The 25050-nt window shown below is 41.9% G+C and overlaps 1 protein-coding gene across 5 annotated transcripts in view; it reads right to left on the bottom strand.

The window, feature by feature from the left end:
* NPRL3 (NPR3 like, GATOR1 complex subunit) overlaps positions 1 to 25050 on the bottom strand; it is a 96866-nt gene that overhangs the window by 58807 nt on the left and 13009 nt on the right. For 3 of the 5 annotated variants that reach the window (XM_084642284.1, XM_084642286.1, XM_084642285.1), the window contains 4 exons: positions 18333 to 18462; positions 15439 to 15513; positions 10685 to 10838; positions 6199 to 6280 (listed from right to left, as the gene is read on the bottom strand). In XM_084642284.1, coding sequence (XP_084498410.1) covers positions 6199 to 6280; positions 10685 to 10838; positions 15439 to 15513; positions 18333 to 18462 — 441 coding nt within the window. Of the gene's footprint in view, positions 1 to 6198; positions 6281 to 10684; positions 10839 to 15438; positions 15514 to 18332; positions 18463 to 22522; positions 22562 to 25050 lie in introns of all 5 variants that reach the window. The other 2 variants (XM_084642283.1, XM_084642282.1) reach the window with 2 other exon arrangements.

Genomic DNA, 25050 nt, shown 5'->3' on the forward strand with positions numbered 1-25050 from the left:
TTGAAACACATGCAGCTGGTGGAGAAAAAAAAAGGGACAGCGGTATTTAAAAAGACACATTTTATAAAACAGTCGCTACACTCTTTCAGGGTAAACCTTGCTGTTAACATTACATACATAGCACATGTGCTTTCGTTACAAGGTCGCATTTTGCCTCCTCCCACCGCGTGACTACCCACTCAACCTTCCCCCCTCCCTGTGGCTAACAGCGGGGAACATTTCTGTTTAGCCACAGGCAAACAGCCCAGCAGGAATGGGCTCCTCTGAGTGTCCCCTGAAGAAAAGCACTCTATTTCAACCAGGTGACCATGAATTATATCTCACTCTCCTGAGGATAACACAGAGAGATAAAGAACGGATTTTGGTTGAATGCCAGCAAACATACACTGCAATGCTTTGTTCTACAGTGATTCCCGAGTACGTGTTACTGGCCTGGAGTGGTAAAGTGTCCTACCATGAAGGACGAAAAAAGGCTGCCCTCCCCAGAAACCTTTTGCAAAGGCTTTAGGACTACATCTAGGAGAACCGCAAATGCCAGGGCAAAGTAATCCTTTCACATGCTTGCTTTTAACCCATGTATAGCATTTTAAAAAGGTACACTCACCAGAGGTCCCTTCTCCACCTGCTGGGTCCAGGAGGCAGCCTTGGGTGGGTTCGGGGGGTACTGGCTCCAGGTCTAGGGTGAGAAAGTTCCTGGCTGTCGGGAAAACCGGTTTCTCCGCTTGCTTGCTGTGAGCTATCTACAACCTCCTCCTCATCATCATCATCTTCGTCCCCAAAACCTGCTTCCGTATTGCCTCCATCTCCATTGAAGGAGTCAAACAACACGGCTGGGGTAGTGGTGGCTGAACCCCCTAAAATGGCATGCAGCTCATCATAGAAGCGGCATGTTTGGGGCTCTGACCCAGAGCGGCTGTTCGCCTCTCTGGTTTTCTGGTAGGCTTGCCTCAGCTCCTTCAGTTTCACGCGGCACTGCTTCGGGTCCCTGTTATGGCCTCTGTCCTTCATGCCCTGGGAGATTTTCACAAAGGTTTTGGCATTTCGAAAACTGGAACGGAGTTCTGATAGCACGGATTCCTCTCCCCAAACAGCGATCAGATCCCGTACCTCCCGTTCGGTCCATGCTGGAGCTCTTTTGCGATTCTGGGACTCCATCATGGTCACCTGTGCTGATGAGCTCTGCATGGTCACCTGCAGCTTGCCACGCTGGCCAAACAGGAAATGAGATTCAAAAGTTTGCGGTTCTTTTCCTGTCTACCTGGCCAGTGCATCTGAGTTGAGAGTGGTGTCCAGAGCGGTCAGAATGGAGCACTCTGGGATAGCTCCCGGAGGCCAATACCATCGAATTGTGTCCACAGTACCCCAAATTCGAGCCGGGAACGTCGATTTAAGCACTAATCCACTTGTCAGGGGTGGAGTAAGGAAATCGATTTTAAGAGCCCTTTAAGTCGAAATAAAGGGCTTCACTGTGTGGACGGGTGCAGGTTTAAATCGATTTAACGCTGCTAAATTCGACCTAAAGTCCTAGTGTAGACCAGGGCCTAGGCTTCAGTCTCCCTGCTTCAATGGCTATGTATTTATCCACAATGGAACAACTTCAGCAGCCTAGATTGACAGGTTTCAGAGTAACAGCCATGTTAGTCTGTATTCGCAAAAAGAAAAGGAGTACTTGTGGCACCTTAGAGACTAACCAATTTATTTGAGCATAAGCTTTCATGAGCTACAGCTCACTTCATCGGATGCATACTGTGGAAAGTGTAGAAGATCTTTTTATACACACAAAGCCCACATCAGTATATCGCATAGCTCAGTAGTTAAGAGTATTCTCCTGAGAGGTGGGAAACACTCTATTCAAATCCTTTCTTCCTCTTTGGCAGACAGGAGTGAACTGAACCGAGCGGTAGTGGGGAACCCAGGCAGCAACCTGGAGGGGAGAGGGGAGCCAGGACCCTGAGGGTACCCCGGCTCCAAGCAGAGAGCCCAGGCCCAACTGGGAGTGAGGAGCTCACCAGGCTCTAACTGGAGCGCCCCCCCCCCCCCCCCAATCTGGAGGTGACAGCCCAAGCTGTGAGCTGCTTTCTGAATGACAGCAAACAGCCGATGTAAGTAACCTGCAGTGTCTACACAGACACTGTCACCCTAACTATACCGACATAAGCCCTACAACTCTTGTGGAGGTGGAATTATGATGCTGGTGTAGCAGGGCACTTACATCATCAGCAGGAGCAAGGCTATAGTGTGTACATGGACATAATTAGGTCGACCTAACTTTGCAGTTTAGACCAGGGCTAAGTAATAACATCTGAATCCAAAATTCAATGTATTCAATTATCTACATTAAAGTGAATGAGTAATAGTTGTAAGTGCAAGAGTAAGTGTCCACTAATTTTGGTTGTCCACTATGATGCCCTGAACATGATTTTCAGAGGTGATGAGCACCACAGTTCCAATTAAATTCAACACAGACACTCAGCACTCGTGGAATATCAGATCTGAGATGTCCCAAACTGGATATCCAAAATTTGTAGATACTTATGAAAATTTTGGCCTTAACTTCTGCGCCTGTTTCTCCATATGCAAGATACAGATAATTATATCTACTCACCTTTTTACACCACTTCATCTACAAGTAGAGTGTCCTATAGACATGTTTATTAGATGCTATTCAAAATGTACCCTAGGAAGCGGATTATAGTCTTGTGTTGGTAGCCTGCTCTTTGAAATACAAAGCAGTAGCCATTTGGAGCACTGAATAAGATGTACCCCTTTTTGCATGTACACTACTTGTTATCTGTTATTTATGGCTTTTGGACCAAGCATTGCCATGCACTATGGCTGTTATTGTGTCAGTACATCAGCCTTATTCATGTGGTGATGTTGTAATTATTTTGACCTCTTAGTAGCCTCTTCTACTGAGCCATGGAGACCAGTTTGTGTATAAGTAGTCTCTGGGCTTGTCCAGATGACTAGTCAGTGCACTGCAAGTTGGGCTGTAAATCTACAACATACTAGCAAGTCACGCACTAACTGGCCACGTGGACCTTGCTACTGTGCACTAAAAATTCCCTAGAGTGTGCTGATCTACTCTGCTTTGAAACACTCCAACCTGCCACATACTTAAACTAGCCATCTAGACAAGCCCACTGTCTCAAAACCTTTTGTGGTGTACGTATCACTTTTGTTCTGTATTTCACCTTAGAAATTTCTACAAAGCCTGCCTATATTGTGGGGACATCTGACATTTTGAGAGACAAAGTTGAAACAAAATGTTAACAGAGAGACAACACCCTCATGAAGATTTTCTCTATTTTTGTTCATTCTTTCTTTGGTTGTCAGCCTTCCCCTAAAAGAAATCAGTCAGCCTGAAAGTGTGTGGTTGCTCTTGTATGAAAAACCTATCTGGAAAGGGATGGAAACAGTAGAGCCCCACTAAAACAGACAGAGGTTTTGAAGAAGAAAATATCAAGTGGTGGGCTGGTGTAAACCTAACAAAGCTTCTCTGCAGCTGTAGTTTAATCTATGGCAAACAGTCTGTTTGGTTACCTAAATTTGGACTAGTGGGAGGGTTTAGGTTTTATGATGAGTGCATGTTTGCAGCTTAGAAGTGAGCTGTAGCTGAGATATTTTGGCCTTCAAGCCATAGCTTTTTGTTCACATTGTAGGCAGAGTTGTGTGAAAAATGTCTGAGGATCCCAAACGCATTAAAATCTTTTGAACTAATCATTAAAAACCCCTGCTTTCTGAGGTTCTCTTCTACAGTCATTAGGAGATCATGGGAACTAATGCTATAACTACCTGTAATCATGACAGCCCACCTAATTTATACCGCAATTAAAAAGATAGGAGCATTCAATGCATTTTGAGCTGTGACAAAAGGTTCAGATTTTTATACATCTCATGAGACAGAATGAAGCACTACGGATATGTCAGATCTGACTTGAAATACTCCAGTGCCATCTAGTGGGGAGCACCTTGTAGGAAAATACTTTGAAACAATTGCATCCCCCTCAGTTACAGCACCACAGCTCCAATTAAAGTCAACTCAGGTTTGGCACTGCTGAAAATCAGGTCCAAGATGTTTCAAATTGGGCATCCAAAAAAATCAGTGGATGTTTCTGACTTGCCCAAGTGAGCCACTGGCAGAACCAGAAATAGAACCTGGTTCACAACTCCATGTGCCCTATCTACTGCACCATGCTGCTTCCCAGGAGGTAAGCTGCCAGAAATTCATACACAATTAAGACAATAATTGGCTACTATCAAGATTTATAACTATTTAATTGCTTTGCCCACCTCAGACTAATCAAAGAGATACAAAGCATATAATGTTGTAAACAACTGTAATTGTACAGTGATGCTGATACAATGCCATAAAAGCAGACTCTAAAGATATAAAGCAAACAGCACTTGGTGAGGAAACCATCAAACAAGTTCATTCCAGCTTTAACTGGGATAGACTCTAGTAACGCCTTCAAATCAGAAATAAGCTAGGTAAAATAATTAAAGACAAGATTCCATTGAGCAATGCTCCATGTCAAGGTGAGATAATGTGGCAGAAGTTTCCACTACAGCATGGATTACGGCTGGGGGGAGGAGGGGACCTACTTCCCCCAGATAGTCCCTGTCCCAGAACATGTCTATCTCAATGGATGGCAGCTGCTAGTACACTGGGAAAATTGTGTTGGCACCGCTGCTATGTATTATCCGTCCTTACCATGAGTTTTGGTCCTAGATTCAAAATTCTCTCAGTCACTGTTCTCAGCCACTAGATGTCACTGTATTACTGGGCAGTCCCCATAGTCTATCATTCAGTGGCAACCTTAGTGAGTCACAAATAATTCAGAAGGAAGGCAGAAAAACAAGAAGTGAGTGAGAATTGGATATTCAAAATCCAGGCCAGGAAAAATGTTTTCAAATAAAACTCAGAGTATGTTTTACAGGATTCACACCAAATCCAGATTCTGCAGCTTCTTTCAAAGGGGCCTGAATTTCTTCCAGAAGTTTAAGTTCAAGAGCCATTAATATAGAAGATTTTTGACAATCCATTCCTATCTAAAATGCTTCTCTGGCCCCCATTACAGTAGTATTTAATCATGGGTCTTTAACATATTTATCCTCACAACAATCCTGTGAGGTAGGAAAGTGCTACTACCCCTTTCTGAAGATGGAGAACTTTAGGTCCATAGAGATTAAGTGACTTAACCAAAGTCACCCAGGGAGTCTGTGGCAGAGCAAGGAATTGAAGCCTGGCCCCTAAACACTGAGTCAACCTTCTTGCTCTACTTATCTGCCAAGGCCCCTGGTTCAGGGTTCTCTTCTCCCCCTGCTGTGGTAGCTATTGTCACCAACACATGCTAGTGCACCAAATCCAGCCCTTTGCTCTGCATTAAGGGGTTAGCAATGCCATAACTGTCAGAGCAGAAAGACACAGGCTGGAATTTTCAAAAGGAGCCCAAGGGAGATGGGTGCCCAACTCCCACTGAGATTCATGGGAACTGAGCTTTTAACTCCTTTAGACATCTTTGAAATCCCAGCCAGAACCATCAACTGGTCAGGCTTTGACAGGTTGCAGTTTATATGCTGCTAAAGGCCTCGCTCATTCAGGCTTTCATGCGCGCACAGTGTAACCAAGTGAGGTGGGGGCAACCTGTGGAACTGCCAACTATGTTACATGGGGCACTGCATAAAATTGTATGTTTTGGGTGCTTGCTGGGAGAGCTGCTGCCCAAAATGCTGCTTTGCAAATAAGTTGTCATTAGGCCTCTTGCCAGCCAGGGAAGAGTAGCACAGTTCTTGTAGCCATGACAAAGACTCCTATCAAGCCTTATAGAAGATAATCCCTGGGATATCCCACTGGAGAGACCAAGACAGCAACTTGGTCTCCATCATGTTTCTGATTTACTCCGACAGCTAAACTCCATATTGCTACAAATCTCCACCTGGTTTAACTTCAAAGCCCAAAGGACCACTCACTTTTTGGGCTCTATACTTGTTCATGTTCACTGCCTGGTATGAGACGGACTCAAACACAATACAAAAATAAAGGCAAACCTCCTCTCTGAACTGGTGTCTCCAGTGATCCGAAAATCACTAATGGGAAGAGACACATAAAATCAGATGAGTTAGTGATAATATACAGGTCAAAGACTTTTCACCAAGAAGCAGAATAGCATGGGCTATCAGAAGGACTCCTCTTACCTGTCATAAGCCTCCTTGAGGTCTCTGGCCAGCTTGCACTTGGGCAGAATGTGATGGAAAGGTGATTGCGGACCTTCTGCTGCTATGGGAAGATTAAAACAAAAAAGCATTCAACTGTTTTCAAAGCAGAGAAACCTTGCTTTCAGACGGTCAACTGAATTTTGCACAATTGTAATAGCAGATTCTGTGGACAGATTAGACAGTGACAGATTCAAGTCCGTTTAATCCACATTCACCTTTCACAGTTGTTGTTTTTCAATTAAGCAAAAGTAATAAGAACGTCTTTTTGAATCCCAACTTTATGCAATATGGGCATCTTCACTAATCTGAGGAGCAACTACTTCTTTGTTTTTACTTCTAAGTTTTAGTTTTTAATGCTTGTAGCAAGACAATACATGTTGTACCCCTGTGAAAGTAAAGCAAGGCACATACACACTTAAGAGGTTAATGCTGATTTATTAGTAAAGCTCCAGAAATTCACTCCATACTCTAACTGTAACAGCTCATGCAACTGGCTCACTCTCAACAGAATTGGGATTCTTAGGTTACATCACAGCAAGTAACGCTTTCAAAAGTGCATAGGTCCCACTGACTTTCAATGAGACCACAGGCTCTTAAGTGTCTAAGTCACTTTTGAAAGTGAGACATAGGTTCTTTTGAAAATTTTACTGAGTGACCTTAAAAAGGGGGACATCTTCATAACAGGTTGAAACAATGCCATGTTACTATCTACACTAGTCATGGAAACTCTACATGCGAAATAGAAAGATCCCTCTTGAGGATGGCCAGAGGGCTTGGCATACAGGGTCACAGAATGGGAAACCTGGATTTGATTACCCGAGGGCTTTCCCACATCTGGATAGCAAATGCACCAGAAGGCATATCTGTATCACTCATACTCCTTCCCTAGTGAATGACAGGAGCAGAACTAGTCACAAAAGCAACCGAGATACTTCACTTGTAGAGTGGGGATCTCTATGTAACACAGGTGATCTCAGAGATAAGGCAAAGTGGAGTCAAAGGCAGTCTGAATGAGAAAAGCCACAGAACCCCATTCAAACTGGCCCTATTCATGGAGTGCCCTTTGTTTATACTCAAAAGCATGAGAAAGGCAAAAGAACAGCTACACCGAGATATTTGGGGATACCAGAAGAGCTGTCTCAGGTGAATACTTTAGTCTCCTGCAAACTGCAGTTTTGACTGTTTTGGGTTTCAAAAATATCAGATTAAAACTAAAGCTCCTTTGCAAACACCAGCTGTGGGCTCTGACAGGCGGGTCAGTGTGCATTAGAGGCTTTACCAACTATGTCAACCATGATTGCTTACTTTGACTGAAGTTCATGCAGCCACCACCAGATTTTAATTCTCTTCACCTGACTCCGAACGTCACCTTGCACAGGAATCATGACAAAGAATCATGCACAAGCTCTGACTGTAGGCAAAGCCACATAATGCAAACACATGCTCCAATACTGAGACCTTGCTGCATTATGATTGGGCTTTCAGCATTAGCATTTTCAGTGACATTTTATACTGAGTTTATAACTACATGCTACAACATGGCAATAATTCAGAAAAGAGTGATAAACATCTTCCTTTAACACACAAAAGGGTTTGGGTTTTGTTTTCTTAAAAAACAAATGAACAAAACAAAATGACAAGCACAAGAAATTCTGCAGTAAGAGAGCTCTTTCAAAGCTCGGATACACATGGGAGTCTTTAACAGGAATTACAGAGAAAAAAGAACCATGATAGCACCTCAAGGGCTTGAGGTTAGAGTAGGTCACCTCAGGGACTATAAGGGGAAGGGAAAAGTAGAGATAAGGCCTGAGAAGGTCCATTTGTCCAACTGAATCATACACTGTAAGCAGCATTGTTCTAGCCATGTCAGTCCCAGGATATTAGAGAGACAAGATGGGTGAGGGAATATCTTTAAAAAAATAGAGCTCTGTGTAAGCTTGAAAGCTTGCCTCTGACCAACAGAAGTTTGTCCAATAAAAGATATTCCCTCATCCACCTTGTCTCTCTGATTGAATCATAGTGAGAATCAGAAAGACTGTTATAGCAAATGGTCTGTGTGGGTTCTCCAGTACAACCCCTACTTTGTGGAAATACACACTTGGGCACATACCACCACAGCTCAGGAGCAGGGTTTCATTGGCTGCTGGGTTAGTAACTGGCATATAATATTGTAGTGACTTCAAGCATAGCACCACCCTCCAAAAATGAAAGCGCCTCTCTCAAAGATTTGCCCCATTTATTGGTTGGCTTTAACAATGGGACCCAATTATTGTAATAAATTATGTAAACTCTAAAGGATAACATTTTACACTGTTGCAGTATTCCTTTTTTAAACAACTCCATTCCAAAACTGGAACTAGTCTCATTCTTTCTTGCTCCTTTGTTTAAATGCACTATAATCTGGCAATTACATTCCAAGTAACTTCTCTCAAGCAGAACCTGGAAGTTATGCCAAGCAGTAAAGAGACGGCTTTTATACATGTACAAAAACGGACTAAGACAAGAGCCTGATTTTGCCCATGACCCCCAGTCACGTTGGAAACTCAAGGCTCCAGTTAAGAACATAAGAATTGCCATACTGGGTCAGACCAAAGATCCATCCAGCCCAGTATTCTGTCTACTGACAGTGACCATTGCCAGGTGTCCCAGAGGGAGTGCACCTAACAGGCAATGATCAAGTGATCGCTCTCTTGCCATCCATCTCCACCCTCTGACAAACAGAGGCTAGGGACACCATTCCTTACCCATCCTGGCTAATAGCCATGAATGGATTTAACCTCCATGAATTTATCCAGTTCTCTTTTAAACCCCGTTATAGTCCTAGCCGCCACAACCTCCTCAGGCAAGGAGTTCCACAGGTTGACTGTGCGCTGAGTGAAGAAGAACTTCCTTTTATTTGTTTTAAACCTGCTACCCATTAACTTCATTTGGTGGCCCCTAGTTCTTATATTATGGGAACTAGTAAATAAACTTTTCCTTATTCACTTTCTCCACACCGCTCATGATTTTATAGACCTCTATCATATCCCCCTTTAGTCTCCTCTTTTCCAAGCTGAGAAGTCCTAGCCTCTTTAATCTCTCCTCATATGGGACCCGTTCCAAACCCCTAATCATTTTAGTTGCCCTTTTCTGAATCTTTTCTAATACCAGTATATCTTTTTTGAGAGGAGGGGACCACATCTGTACACAGTATTCAAGATGTGGGCGTACCATGGATTTATATAAGGGCAATAATATATTCTCTGTCTTATTCTCTATCCCTTTTTTTAATGATTCCTAAATTCCCGTTTGCTTTTTTGACCGCTGCTGCACACTGCGTGGACGTCTTCAGAGAACTATCCACGATGACTCCAAGATCTTTCTCCTGATTAGTTGTAGCTAAATTAGGCCCCCATCATATTATATGTATAGTTGGGGTTATTTTTTCCCCAATATGCATTACTTTACATTTATCCACATTAAATTTCGTTTGCCATTTTGTTGTCCAATTCCTTAGTTTTGTGAGATCTTTCTGAAGTTCTTCACAGTCTGCTTTGGTCTTAACTATCTTGAGCAGTTTAGTATCTTCTGCAAACTTTGCCACCTCGCTGTTTACCCCTTTCTCCAGATCATTTATGAATAAGTTGAATAGGATTGTTCCTAGGACTGACCCTTGGGGATCACCACTAGTTACCCCTCTACATTTTGAACATTTACCATTTATTCCTACCCTTTGTTCCCTGTCTTTTAACCAGTTCTCAATCCATGAAAGGATCTTCCCTCTTATCCCATAACAACTCAATTTACGTTAGAGCCTTTGGTGAGGGAGCTTGTCAAAGGCTTTCTGGAAATCTAAGTACACTATGTCCACTAATTCTCCCTTGTCCACGTGTTTGTTGACCCCCGTCAAAGAACTCCAATAGGATTAGTAAGACATGATCTCCCTTTACAGAAACCATGCTGACTTTTGCGCAACAATTTGTCTTCTTCTAGGTGTCTGACAATTTTATTCTTTACTATTGTTTCAACTAATTTGCCAGGTACTGACATTAGACTTACCAGTCTGTAATTGCCAGGATCACCTCTAGAGCCCTTCTTAAATATTGATGTTACATTAGCTATCTTCCAGTCACTGAGTACAGTAGATGATTTAAAGGACAGGTTACAAACCATAGTTAATAGTTCTGCAATTTCACATCCAAGTTCTTTCAGAACTCTTGGGTGAATGCCATCTGGTCCTGGTGACTTGTTACGGTTAACAAGATGTGAAAGGTTTGCTCACTAAGTCACTTTGTTACCCAGCTCCCAGGATTCCTGCTACTGCCTCACTGTTACTACACGTATGCACAACACTAACATTCTCAAACCATGGTAATCTGCATTTAAGTGGATTATTCATTAAATTAGCCAGTAACTGACTGACTATCCCACGTCGAAAGTACCCTTTGGTAAATAAGCTCCCCATTACCCTGAGTTCAGAACTCACTTTCTGACATGGCAGACACTTCATCCTGAATGGCTAGGATCAACTTGGCCTCTCTGGTCAGGTACTGGCAACGACGCTCCTCATGCTGTAGAACTATGGCAATTCGACGAGAGAGATTGTGTAAACAGTTGATCACTGATGGATCTGCATTCGCCTACAGGCAATAGAAGAACAGACCTGGTCAATAATTCAGAAGCTGCCAAAAACATGAAACTAGATGAAACATGAGTGTTGCACTGCTGGACAAGTTATTTTTAATAATTTTCATTAAAGATCATGAATTATCTTTAATAGTTAGGTTGGAGGTCAGCCTCCCTGGCAATTGTCAAGACAAAGGAGATTTCTCTGACTCACACAGTAGTAAAGCAGGAGGGCAGAGATCCGTAACTACAGCAAGTCAAACATACATAACTAGGCCAAGAAGTAGTCATGAAAATGATGAGGAGGGATCTCCAAGTTGGCATGTACAAAACAACAAACATAACCTATGGCATGATTACTCATTTTACTTGTGTATCTTCCCATTTGTTATTGGACCATTTACTAAAAGAAAGATTACAGAACAGACCTTCAGAGCATTAGAGGGAAACTTCACAGTACTGAAAAAATTAAAAATATCAATAAATTCTAATACAAAAGCTCTGGAAATACAAGGATGACACAGCTTTTACCACAAGCCAATCTCTCTATACTGGAGCACTGGTGTTAGTTTTACCCATTTTAGTCAAACCTTAGGAAGCTTATTTACACTGACTGCAAATCACACAGTCACCATTATTTTAATTTTCTTCACCTGAATCAAAGCCTGGTCATACACAGGAATAGGGACAAATAATCATGCAAATACTCTGACTTTAGGTAGAGCTACATAGTGAAAACACATGCCCCAATATTCAGACATTATGAGTAGGCTTTTGGCATTAAAATTTTCAACAACATTTTATGCTAATCACTAGAGAACTAAAAAGGTGCTATGGCACTTTTAATCCCAAAGAAAATGGAATTTGATTTAGGTTTCCACACTTCTAACAAATATTACTTATTTAAAACATTCCATTTGTAGGTGTCCCTCTAGAATGAAAGTGCTGCAAAGCCTATCGGCCACAGACAGCTGATAAGGTGGGGCTCACTGGTTCTAAGCCAGGAAGGGTGCAGTAAGCAGCTGCTCTATGTCTGTTAAGACATTTAAAGGAATTTAAGCTTCAGACAGCAGATAACCTCACATCTAAACTAGAAAAGCATGAGTCAACGTTTTTGCAGGCCAACATTTTTGCCGAGTCACAACACGTTGGTAGGGCTGAAACTTAGCACAGCAGAATCCCTGATTATAACATTTGGGTCTTAGCCTGTTCTGTCTGCTGCAGATGGACTCTCCCCTTTATCTTAGAGTACCTCCACCCACAACTTTGAGAAGTCATCTGCAGCAGTAACTCTGTTAGCAAAATTCCATTTGCCTTACATGTAGTATGTTCCACAGACAGTTCTCTACGAAGAGAAGGTCATTTTGGTAAATACAATGCAGTGCTGCTTAAAAAGATGGCAAAGTAAACTCCAACTGAATTACAAAGCCAGAATTTCTGCTTTTGTTCCCTGTACGAGGGCCATTCTCTAGATTCTAGAGAAATACAAGCTACACCAAAGTTGATGGCTTCACGGCAAATCACCAAGTTGTCGCATAGAGCATGTGAATGAATAAGCAATGTTTTCAACGTAAGCCAGATTCAGAATGATGTTTATATGTTTTAGATTTTCCGAATTGAATTCTGGGTAATTCCATCTCTCTATTAACTCTGTGAAACTCAAGCAGAAAACTCTGTCCCCCTCGTGAGGGAGAACTTAGTCATCTCAAAAAAGCCAACAGCAAAGGACACATTAGTATAACAGAAAAACCTTTGTTTCACTGACAGCACTCTTAACAACTGGGGGGGAAGAAGGAGGAGTAGGAGGCTCTTCTCCATTTCTGCTTTTGGCCACCAGGGTCAGGACATGAACTCCACAGTCCGAAACAGAAGCCATATCACAACCAATTGCTTTACAAAGGCTTATTTCCCTCAGGTATAACTCCCTTAATCCTTCCCAGAAAGCTTCTTAGCTCATATTCATGGATTCCATACACACACGCACGCACGGTGCTACCTCTACAACACTCAGGCTTATGGAGTGGAAAGGGAAAGCCAGAGCTGGGAAATCAAATGCTGATCTCACATATGGCAGCTTTTATGCCGTCAAAGTGGCTGAAATCAGGCTTCTCTAAACACGAAAGCGATTCTACAGCAATGTTAAAATCAGAATGAGTGGTTCTGAGCAAACCTACTTCCAGAATCGTTGGGCTAAATATGGGCCCCACTATGTAAATAAGTACAATACAGCAGGCTTGACCAGAAGAGAAAAACAAAAAACGTTGTGTGACTTATGAGAGACTCAGTACAAGTCTATAGCCTAATAACTCTACACACTACCTGTCACTTTGAACTCGAGACCCAACACCTGCCTGGTGCCTTCCTTCCCCTGGCTCACACGAATAGAAAGATGCCACTTCTAAGATGTTATCAGGTTCAAGGAAATAGCCTTAAATATGTGAACCGGAGTCCTTCTCTCGAAAATCCTGCAGCATGACTTGGGACTCCAAAGAATGCTGTTCAGAAATGTCACTACAGAAGAACTTATAAGAGGGCTAGTAATTTCCCTACAGAAATTCAAGGCCCTCCTCCCCCATACCTAGAATTTCTCCTGAATATGACAAGAAGGGCAAGAACGCATTTTGGTCACCAAACCAAACAACACTTTCAGCAAAAGGCCAGGTTCAGATGAAACCACAAACCTCTGATGCAGCAAAGGACACACAACCTAATTTCAGAAAGCTGTGTTTGGGACAGAAAGGGGACTCAAGTCCCATTTCCATCTAAAAATATAAGCCTAAACTTGATTCTTGATAAGCTTTGATTCTTGGAATAGGTGCGTTAATTATCCCTCAATTTCTAAGTGTATGTGCTAATTGTCACATAGTAGTCACTGTAAATGACAGAGGCAAGGAAATTTTGCTTTGTTTTTGCTTCAGAATTTGAATTACTCAGTATATGCTATACTTAAGATTGCAAAACAGTTTTCATATCTCAGTTTCCACTCACTCCTAAATTTTGAAAAATTATCCTCATGGGCTGGAATTTTCCATGCTTGGACTGTGCCTGATGGTTTTTTTTTTATTATTATTATTGGTTCTACTCTGAGGACAGTCTCTTCAGCTATTTTTGAGTTCTGTGTGTATGGGGGAAAAATTTCACTGCAAAATATAATAGCTACACTTCCTGCTAATCATTATTTATTACAAACAGACTGCCTGCTTAACATAAGAGAGACTGATTATTCAAAAATCCTGAGCTTTGGAAGCTCACCTATCCGTAGTTTAGTGAGGAGTGTGTTCACTGTGGTGTTTAGAAAAGGTCATCTGGAAATTCATTATGGATGTTTAAAAACCGCATCCTGAGTATGCCGAGGAGGGAGTGTTATTAAATCTGAGAGCACACATTTCTGGGAGAGCTGGTCTACATACAAGTGCAAGTTGTTTATTGTGTATTCTATAGGTACCTAGGCCCTGAACTGAAGCTGAGCACACCTGTGGCCTGGCCACACCTCTAGCTCCTTCATTCCCTCAACTCCCTGACAAAGTATGCTTTTTACTGAGAGATCACTAGTTTTTTTTCCCTCTCTCTCTCTCTCTCTATATACACACACACACACACACACACACACACAGACACACAAAATTTCCAAGCACACCAAGTACACCGAGAACTTCACAGCACACAAGCACAGAGTAGGCCCCTGTGCATCCGTTAAGACCCCTGCCCCCTGGATTGAAAGGAGCATCCCACCCTCTCTTGACCTGCTAACAAGTGGATCCCCAGTCCACTCCCTTGCTGCCTGCATAAAGAAACCAGTATGGCTCTTTAAGTGCACATGTATTTGATGTATTTTCAATACTATGAAGCACTCAGATACCATGGTAATGAGGACTACAGAAACGCTTATCAATAAACAGTAAATGCATTAATGACGCCACATTTCAGAGGCAGCAGTGCTGTGCTCAGAAGAAACATACCTGTGTCTCCAGCAGTAGGATCTAGGGCTACTCTTTTAAATAATATAACAGTGCTCAATTCTTTGAGGCAGGAAACTTTTCTCTTGTCTATACATCATCAATAGGTAAACAATAATGCAAGATTACAATTGTACAACATCTTAAAAGTCAGGATATGTAACAGTTGCAGTTTCTACAGCAATATTGCGTTGGCCTTGCTGCACCTACATAGTCTTTTGTATTCTTGTGTTTCTTGTTAAAGGGATACTTTAAGATTCCTGTCTATGTTATTAAATGTATACCATAAAATATACAGGATGTGCAATAAGGCTTATCTCAACTATGAAGTAGGACCTCAACCTTTGCATTTATCTGCAAAAGAATGACAGAAAATGTCCTGTCGGAAACAATCATTCCCTGGCCCGAGAGATCGGCTGCAAAAGCTGACAGGGCTCTTCCATCTTTTGACTTCTAGGATTGCATGATCTTTCTTTATTTTAAACTGTGCATCTTTAGTGTCACATGCAGTACTGTTTTTACATATTTCAAATTTTAAAAGTTTGGTTTATAGTGAAAGACGACAGTGAACATGTGTTACTGAAAAGTTACTGGCATCTGAACCAACAGTCCTTATAAAACAATACAGAATCCATTCTTTGGTAAAAACAGCCCTTACCCTTAAGGCAAATACAACATTAAAGAGAATCATGGTGGGCATCTCTCTCTTTGGTGATGGATCAGTTTTGGATACCTGCAAAATATATATAAAAATCTAATGAGTGAAGGCAGTACTTCAGACAGTTTTAAAATAGCATAGATGCAACTACTAAAAATCTGGATTCCTGAGAAGTTCTTGAGAGTTCAGCTGTACATGGAAATGGTCTTGATTTAACAGATCTAGTTTTATTAAATTAGTTTCCTGTTGCATTTTACCATTGGCTGCTTGTACATTTATTCCTCACTGTATTTCTACCTATAGTTGAATCAATTTTTCATAAATTTAATTTTTTATAACAAGTAAAAGCCTTTAGGTGGCATAAACCGAACTGAATCCCAGACCTTCCTGTCCCAAAATGTACTCTACTATATCGCATTTTTAATATTTCCACTTGTCAGGACTGAAGAGAATATGTTTTAGAAATGCATATATTCAAATACACACACACACACGCACACACACTATACAGTTCTAAAACAAAAGTAGATTTGTCTCCTACATAAGTTATTTTGGAAACCTTTTCCCCAAAACCATTCTCATCACAACAAAAGACTTTTGCAATTTAACGAACAAATATATAGACGTTTGAAAAAATAAAATCAAGACAGACAACACAGGTGGAATTCCTGCATTAGGAGCTGTTATATCTTGATTATTCCACTGACCAAGTGTCTCCACAAGATGGAGTAGGAGATCCAAGCAACATGCTTGTACTCCCAGAGAGCTCCATAATGCTTATGCCTAACCCTCACAAGGGTGGAAAACCTCTCACTTCCCATGGACTTTGGGCCCCAAGTAACACACAGTTCAGGGAAACAAATGAGACCATTTATCAGTATTCTTAAAAAACTAGATAAACTACAAGGAAAGAGGAAATCATCTGTTTTCTAAAGGACCAAATGAGATTCTAATTAACAGGAGGAAAAAGGGGGCACTTTGCACTGCAGTTTTGATAACAAGCCTTGTTATTTGGTTTCTTGGAACTGAAAGGTTTCAGAGTAGCAGCCATGTTAGTCTGTATCTGCAAAAAGAAAAAGGAGGACTTGCGGCACACTTCATGAGCTGTAGCTCACGAAAACTTATGCTCAAATAAATTTGTTAGGAGGACTTGCGGCACCTTAGAGACTAACAAATTTATTTGAGCATAAGCTTTCGTGAGCTACAGCTCATGAAGTGTGCCGCAAGTCCTCCTTTTCTTGGAACTGAAGGATTCCCATAGGAACATTTCTCTAAGCACCTTTCAGAGGCCTCAAAGCATTTAGAAACTTAGCGCCGAAACCTGTTCCCCCTAAACTCAAAGGGAGTGCTGCCACTGACTTCAAACAGCAGCCGGATCAGATCTCACAATGTTCTCTAACCAGAAGAGAAAGACTAGAGTATATTTACCAATTTAAACTATAGGGAGCGTTTAAAGAGGCAGAATGTCATAAAACAAACAGGAGTCATACCAGGGACACAGGATTAAATACTTCAACTCTTGTGAAAAGACTGCCATATGATTTTTAACAACCACAAAAGGCCAGGAACTAACCTGAACAAGAATCTTGCAACAGCACATTGCTCTGACACAAAAGCATTCTGGGCCACAGCTAGTGAGTCACAAACACCACTTCTTGTAGTGTCCTGGATATTAACCCGCTGCAGCTTATGAAATCTGATGAGATCCAAGCCAGAAATGTTGTGGCTACTTTATTACTTAGAATTTTATTTATTTACTTTTTATTGAAAGGGATTGCAAGGAAATACCTTTGCCTCTTTCAGATTTTGCAAAAAGAGAATTCAAGCTTTAAACATGACACTGAGAAATGTTGCTGATCACGGAAATTCCCAGAGTCCAATTCACTTTTACGCACTATTAGTGAGATCATAGAATGGGACAGGGAAAGTGCAAATCCTTTCCCAAACTCGTGCAAAAGCCCTTTCCATGGCTCATGTGGCTGAACATCTACTCCATTTCAGCATGCAGCACTTATGAATTAACTTAACTCAGAAGTGCCTATAAGGCCTTGCTGACCCTGGGAAATTTTACCACCCTCTACGCCAAAAACAAAACAAATGTTCTAAACCAGTGGTTCTCAACCAGGGGTCTGCAGCCCCCTAGGGGTCCGCAAGCTAGTTTCAGGAGGTCTGCCAAGCAGGGCCAGCTTTAGACTATCTGAGGCCCATGGCAGAAAGCCGAAGCCCTGCCATACAGGGCTAAAGCCAAAGTCTGCGCAATAGAGCTTTGCAGGGGTCCCTGTAGTATGGGGCCCCAGGCAATTCCCCTGCTTGCTACCCCCTAACACTGGCCCTGGCTTTTATATGCAGGAAAACAGTTATTGTAGCACAAGTAGGCCATGGAGTTTTTATACCATGCTGGGGGCAGGGGGCTCAAAAAGAAAAAGATTGAGAACCCCTGTTCTAAACCATATCCTGACGAAACAGCCTTAGCACTGGCGGGAGTTATAGGGTTCACAAGGCTCAGGCGGCTTTCAGAATTTTTACCATTATGTTTAGTTAAACCTGCCAAAAAGCCAATTTAACTAGCACAATGGTAAGCACAGATATGGTCCACTGGAGTCATATCTTCATAAGGGTTTCTATTTAATATTAACACTGGTTCAGCTGCACCTGTGTTTGAGCCACTTGGAAGGGTTTTTTTTTAAATTTCCAGTGTAGACACAACCTATTTGGCATTAACATCAGAAGATAAGCGAAGACAAAAGTTTCCAAAAACCACAGGCATAAAACAGAGTTTCAAAGCAATGCTGTACATTTTGAATTCCAAATTTCATAAATCTTTTGCTGTTCTGTCCACATCAGTTCTCAGGAGAACAATGTTTCCCAGTGCCCCAGCAGCTCTCTTACCGTACCTGCCCGAGCGCATGCTGCAGCAAAGTAGGATGGCCAACAAAACGGACATTATCAATCTTCAGCTCAAATTTTTTGCCACACATATCTGATTTGGTAGCCAAAATTGTTGCCAGGATGACATCTGAAAACCTTCAAAAGTAGAAACAAGTTACTACGGTTACCAAAAAAACACACCCTAAAAATATTCCCCAAACTGAAATACAGATTTATTTCATTTGTGTGAGCTTTAAGAGGGTTTTAAATTGGAACACCTTGAATGCATCCAATTATGAAAATTAATAATTCCGTAAGATTAGGTCGCTCAGATCACCAGAATAATAAAATGAGAAGCATCAAAGGCAAAGAATGAAGATTCATGCTTATTTAAATTTCATGCTCTGGGAAAGATTAGATGCTATCTGCTTTCAAAAAGATAAAACCCGCTCAAGTTAGTCATTGCCTGGATTTAGCTGCAGGTTAATGAACTGATTAAGCAGCTTGGTATCAAAATAACCTTCACTCAAGCAGACAAAGATCTTTAACTACCCAAGTGTGTGTGTGGGGGGGGTTAGATGTTAATAAATATCTTCCCACTGCCTGTCCCATCTCTTCTAAATCCAATAGTCAGACTTAAATGTCTGGTGGCCTGCAGAGAGCTGGCTGGTCACATGGTGCTGGCTCTCATCCCAGCTACTCAATTGCATTAAAAGTAGTAACAATACAGTACACTCATTCCTAATAAACTTCTTTATGTAAACAATTGCTGTTGTCGTCACAGGAATGTAATGGCACTGTCAGTGTGGAGGACGTGGTCCATGAATGTGGGGGAAAGTGTCCACAACAGAATCTCGCTGTAAAGACATGACGCTCATTATGAAAAAGTCTGAAAACCCCTGTCATAAAAAGCCATTAGAAGGAACCCCTCTGCAACTCCATTGATAGTGCTGTGGGTGATCTTACACCATTGCAGTCTATTTAGGTTCTTATAGCACATCCATTACCATGTTGTCTGAGACAGAGGAGATCAGACCAAAGTAAAACAGATTTCATTTTTCATGTCGGAAACTTTCCCCCCCCATTTATGGACTGTACAAACTTTAATTGTTTTATCACTGTATAGTCTTTCCTCAACTGTCCTCTTCGAAGTCGCCCAGCTACAACCAAAGTGAAGAAATTTAAACTAACCTTCTGGTGAGAGTTTAACAACATTAACTGAGATATTTAAGCTCCTGTACTTACATCTGCTTGTGTGTGTGCACGCGCACACACGTCCCCCCCATCCCCCTTCCCAATGCAAGTTTTCCAGATAACACTGTATCACCTAAAGAAAAAGGCGGACTACGGGTGTGTGCTGCACTCCCTTTATCTCTTGTCAGCAAAGAAGCTACTCATTTAAGAAAGATTTCTGGTCTAGCTGGGTGAGTTATTAAAGGAGTTAAGAGAAAAGTTTACAGCCATATAATATATACACATTCACCCATGCACAGGCAGCTGTATTTCCTTTCAATTAGCACACTAGTCATTTCCTTTTATTACTATGGAGAATATTCCTGGTTATACTGAACGTCTACACTGACCCAATGGCTTTGGCAGCTGCCATAGAAGCTATGAGATTTGGGAGTACCCTTGCCCTACTGGACATTAGGTATGCTAGGGTCATGATGGCCCTTGCACTTCTGGAGGGAGAAAGTGTGCACTGCATTTTCAAACCCCATAACTGCTCATCACAGACAGTATTGCAGCTTATAGGAGACAGTTTCCTACTGGATATGGGCATAAGGAGATGGATTAATCCAGGTGCCTCAAAGCCAACTGAGCCATCATTTCATGAATAGTGTATATTTGTTCAACTACACATATGAATTCAATAAGGAAAAAACTGAAGTTTCCTCAAACTGACTAGAAAGAGCTCCCCTGAAAACAGTTTCTGTTAAAAACAAACAAGGTTACAGCTCCACGTGCCCATTTGTGAAAAATCCCCTGCATCACTAGCCTGTTTTAATCAGGTGGTTCACACTGGACTGGGGAGAATCTTAAAATGGGCTGGGCCACAAGTGATGGCAAATTTGGGAGCAGAAACGGCTAGGTGCTGATGAGTGGGCATTTTTTCTTATCTGTCCTTGACGAGAAAAGTCTTGACTGTGGGGCCCCAATCCATTATACTTGCTTTTGTCACTTCAAGATTAGGCTACAACAACATGCTCAACATGGGGCTACACAGCCAGGCCATTCAGAAGGTAAAATTGGTGCAGAATACACTGTAATCTGCACTGGCTTCTGCTTGGCTTCCAGGTAGAAGTCAAGGAGCTGGTCTCATCTATAAAGCCCTCAATGGTTTGTAACTGTCTGCCTACCTACCTCTTTCTCCCTCTGAGAGACTACCACAGATGTGACCAGCTGAAGCACCTGAGATGCACAGCCCTCTGGTTCCAGGGAGAAGAGTTTGGTATTGTAGCAGGGCCTCTTCAAGCGAATGCGGGGTCTTTGACTCTAGATCCCACTCCCCCTTAGTCACATAAACTGTTAACCATGATGATACACTGCATAGCTCATCTATTTCCTTGGCCTTTTACAGAGAAGGTGGACTGAGGGGTTTATCAGTTTTTATTATTCCAGCCTGGACTGGTTTGTATGAACACCACAGCTCCAGGACTAGGGCTCCAAGGCACTATGATAATTACTATTTATATTAACATTTTTGGAATTGTATTGATGTTTGTAAAAATGCCTAAAGTCAATGGGAATTGGTACTTCAACTGACAGAGCCCTAAAAGTTTTGTCTGAAGCTGATGAGATTCCACTTTTAGGCAATGACAGATCCAGCACTTGTGCGACCATGTAGCGCCCTGTGATTTCTAAGGGGGAGCAAACCCTTCTTGTACCAGGGCACAGAACAAGCAGGACCTAACCCCGGAAACCAAAGGCCTTGGCTAGACTAGGGTTTAGAATTTTTAAACCAGAAATCTCTCACGACTGCTACCACCAGTTCAACTCCATCAGTGGTATCAGCAGTACACAATAGAGCGGTTAAGGCTGGGAGCACTAGCATTTGCTGGCTGCCACTACCGCTGCTACCTGTGGAACTGAACCAGTGGTAGCAACAGTTGCTTTAGTTTTATTTTCTTTTGGTGGAGTGGAAGACACCCTCAAACAGACACAGCCATCTGTGCCCAAGAAGAGATTCTATACCATTACTGACAGGAGGCATTTATGCCAGGTGATCAAATGAGTAGGGAGATTGATTCTTAGCTTTCCCCTGCTATTGTTTGGCCTAGGCAGAAGACAACGGCATACAATACAGCTGCAGCTCTTGAGGGAGCAATCTGAGCTAAGAGAGTGCCACGCTATTTTGCATCACTCCTGCTCTATGTGCAGCTGTCTGTGAGGAGACCTTGGAATTTATTCCCTCTCACTCCAAGCCAGCTTCTTCAGACTCTTTTCCAGCCTCCAGACATTATTCTCTTCCAAGTTGGAAGAAGGCGCCTCTCCCCAGTGTGTACAACTTTCTTGGTCACTGTGACACACTCAAGCTGCCCTCAAAGCCATCTCTCTCTTTGCTAATCTAATTCCTTTCATTTCTTTGTACCAAAATTGTGGAAGCTGAAAATGATTATTAGGAAGGACATATTAATTCAAAGTGGGGCACATGTAAAAGGGCCCTCTTTGAAATACTTTGTGACACAAGCCCAATGGCTAGCTATCTTTCCTTACAATGCAGTGACTCACACAGTAAGGCTACCATGGAATTAAATAACTTTACTCATTGGACTATACTTCTAAGTGATCAACTACTAGTCAGAAAGAAACTGATTTAGGGCTTGGTAATTAATATTAAGATGAAATGTTTGTTTGGTGATATATGACCCAAGACAATTCCCATGGAGCTTTCTGGGGGCATTGCAGCACCTTCACTGACACAGGCGTGGATTCTTGGGGGATTGCGTACTTTCCTATACCCAGAGAAAGGATAGTATGGGTCCACCCACTCGATACACTACAGGAAGCACAAAAACTTTAGTAGGACCTTTTCAAATCATCTAGCAAGAAACCTTGGCAATACATTTCCTATGGACACTGTGATTTAATAGAGAGTTCAAATTAACTCAGTGTTCAGTGTACGATGGAAATCAGAAATAAAGCACAATTAAAGGATGGTGAGAAAAGAAAGCCATTCTAGACAGATGTGATTGTTTAGAATGTTTGATCTTACCCTGAAACCAATTGCTCATCAGTTAGAGGACATTGCTCTCTGAAATGGGAACATGGGCATAAACACAAAACAAAAACAAAAAATACAGCAAAAGAATAAACCAGGCAAAGTAACACATGATACACAAAAGTGACAATATTAAAAATGAAGATGGACTATTAAGGGTTAAACTTCTGTACAGTAGAGATAGCTACGTGCAAGAGTAACAGCAAGCCTATGGTAAGGGCATTGCTGGTGCATATTTTATAATTAATGCTTACCTAGCATATTCTGGTCTAGAAATTGCAGAAAAACTAACACTGATTTTAGAGGAAGAGATTCCTTAACTTCGGTTCTTGGGGCAGATTGTTACTGGTGTTTACAAGAACCCATCTGTGTTGTTTAAAGTTGCACACAGCGCCATATGGCACAAACCCTCCTTGTTGTCAACTTGCGAGGCACTGGCAACATAGCTCAGAGGTTAGAGACGAGACATAGGACACTGAGGATTTTATACACATTTGAGGCCCTTTGGATGGTCTTGCACATGGAACTGCTGCTATTCCCAAATAAGCACACATCCCCATATGAGACGGTCCAGATTCACAGCACTGGCAGAGCCAGTTCCATCCCTGGCTCATTTCATACCCAGGACCAGTCAGCAAGCAAAGCCTTAAGATGAGTAAGCTGAAAAAGGTTGTGTGACAAAGAACATGAAGCCTTCCATTTGATGCAGAGAACAGAGGAGGCACTTACTGACTCTGCTCTCAACTGCAGCTATTCATACACTATGGGAGCAGACACTCCTGCACTGGCTCCCAGATACCAGTGGACAGAGCAAATAGAAATGTTTTTCCTCAATAATAAAAATAAAGGGTACTTTTCCAAAGGTGGATGGTGCAATTGAAAATTTGGCTAGATAATCCCATGGCTGCCTTATACCATGCATGTTAAAAGCCGAACCTGAAATCAAAATGTCAACTCTGATTCTACTGGAAAGGTAACTCAGCCTCCTGCCAACCACTTTACAGTTGTTACAGCAAAGAAAACCAGGGACACCCTACAAATGGGAGAAGTGTCACAAAAGGAGGGAGAAGTGGAATCATGGGATGGATGTCTAAAAGGATGGATGGAAAGCCAAGTGCTTCTCGAAGGGAGGCCCCTAAGAATACACGGAAGGGGTACCAGGTAGGTGCTTAACAAAAGGAAAGCGAGAGAGAGAGAATGGAGGAGTTATCAGAGGGGAGCAGGTGTTGGTCAGGAAGTGGGGGAGGGAAGGATATGCATTTCTGAAGGTGAGAGAGTCTCACTAGAAACGCTAACAAGGGAGTGCATACAGGAGTTGATTCCTACAATCAGGAGGGGAGGGCCTGCCACAGAAGCCTCATCACCAGAAAGCTCTGCTATAGCAGAGCTTGGTAGTACACTCTTCAGCAGTGTCTTACTTTAATGAGTTTCCGAGCTGTTAAAATAGGTGTATTAACAAAAGGTACATACATGAGACCAACAACTGGAAAACCCTTGATAGGGAGAATGCTCCTAACAGCTGGGGACAGTCTCATGGGTTTTTATAGCTCCCACTATTGAACCAAAGACTGAAGCAGCAGGTATGGGGCAAGAGGACTGTGCTCCTTGTGGTGGAGGGTAAAGGAGTATGGGGAGCTGAGAGAGAGGGTGTTGATACAGACTCTTCAGCTCAGCAGACAGCTGCGGATTTCCCTCTGGAAGGAACATGCTACTGTAGTTGCTTAATGCTACAAGGGTTTGAGAGCCAACTTGTGCAAAAGCCTGTTTTTGACACAGCAATCCTTGAATATGCCAATTGTCCCAGCTGAATCGGCTTGGTAACGGCAGGGAAGGAATTCCTGATTCCCAGATTTCTACTATGCCAAAAATTTATGCCTTTTCTACACTTAAAATTTTGCCAGTTTAACCATACCAATGTAGTTAAACTGGCAAAAACTTTCCTAGCGTAGATGCAGTTATTTGGTATAAAAGTGCTTACACCGGTATAGATTATGTCAGATAGGATAAACAGAGTTCCTGTTTTTCAGATTTTCATTCATTTCATTTTGGGGGGTTTAGTCTTAACAATTTGCGTTTTATGTAGATGCCCCAAATTTTATTTTATTTTTTTTATTTTTTTTCCAGAGCTCGCTCTCTCTGATACTCTAAAGATTTTTTTGGGGTACTTCCCAAAATTCTTGTATAAACAGGATCTACTTTAATTTTTATTATATGTATAAAAATGACTTATGTTAGTTTGATCTTTGTAGTTGAATCCCTGGTTTAGCATGTAGTGCATTTGTACCCTAGTCCGCTTTAACACTGTATTGCTTCAAACAACACTATGTTAAAGCACATTAGGGAAATTTTAGTATGCATCAGAAGGGTCTACACAGACCAATTAATGCACAAAACATTAGTCCGTTTTAGAAATTGCAATCTACACAAGCCCTTAGATGCAAGCCAGGAAGCAGGGACATCACCTATATAAACAAACTGCCATGGGAAAGTGGTGAAGTCAACACGAATTGAGAAACCATTTC

The sequence above is a fragment of the Lepidochelys olivacea genome, assembly GCF_965140295.1.
Source record: "Lepidochelys olivacea isolate rLepOli2 genome assembly, chromosome: 10".
Classification (NCBI taxonomy): domain Eukaryota; kingdom Metazoa; phylum Chordata; order Testudines; family Cheloniidae; genus Lepidochelys; species Lepidochelys olivacea.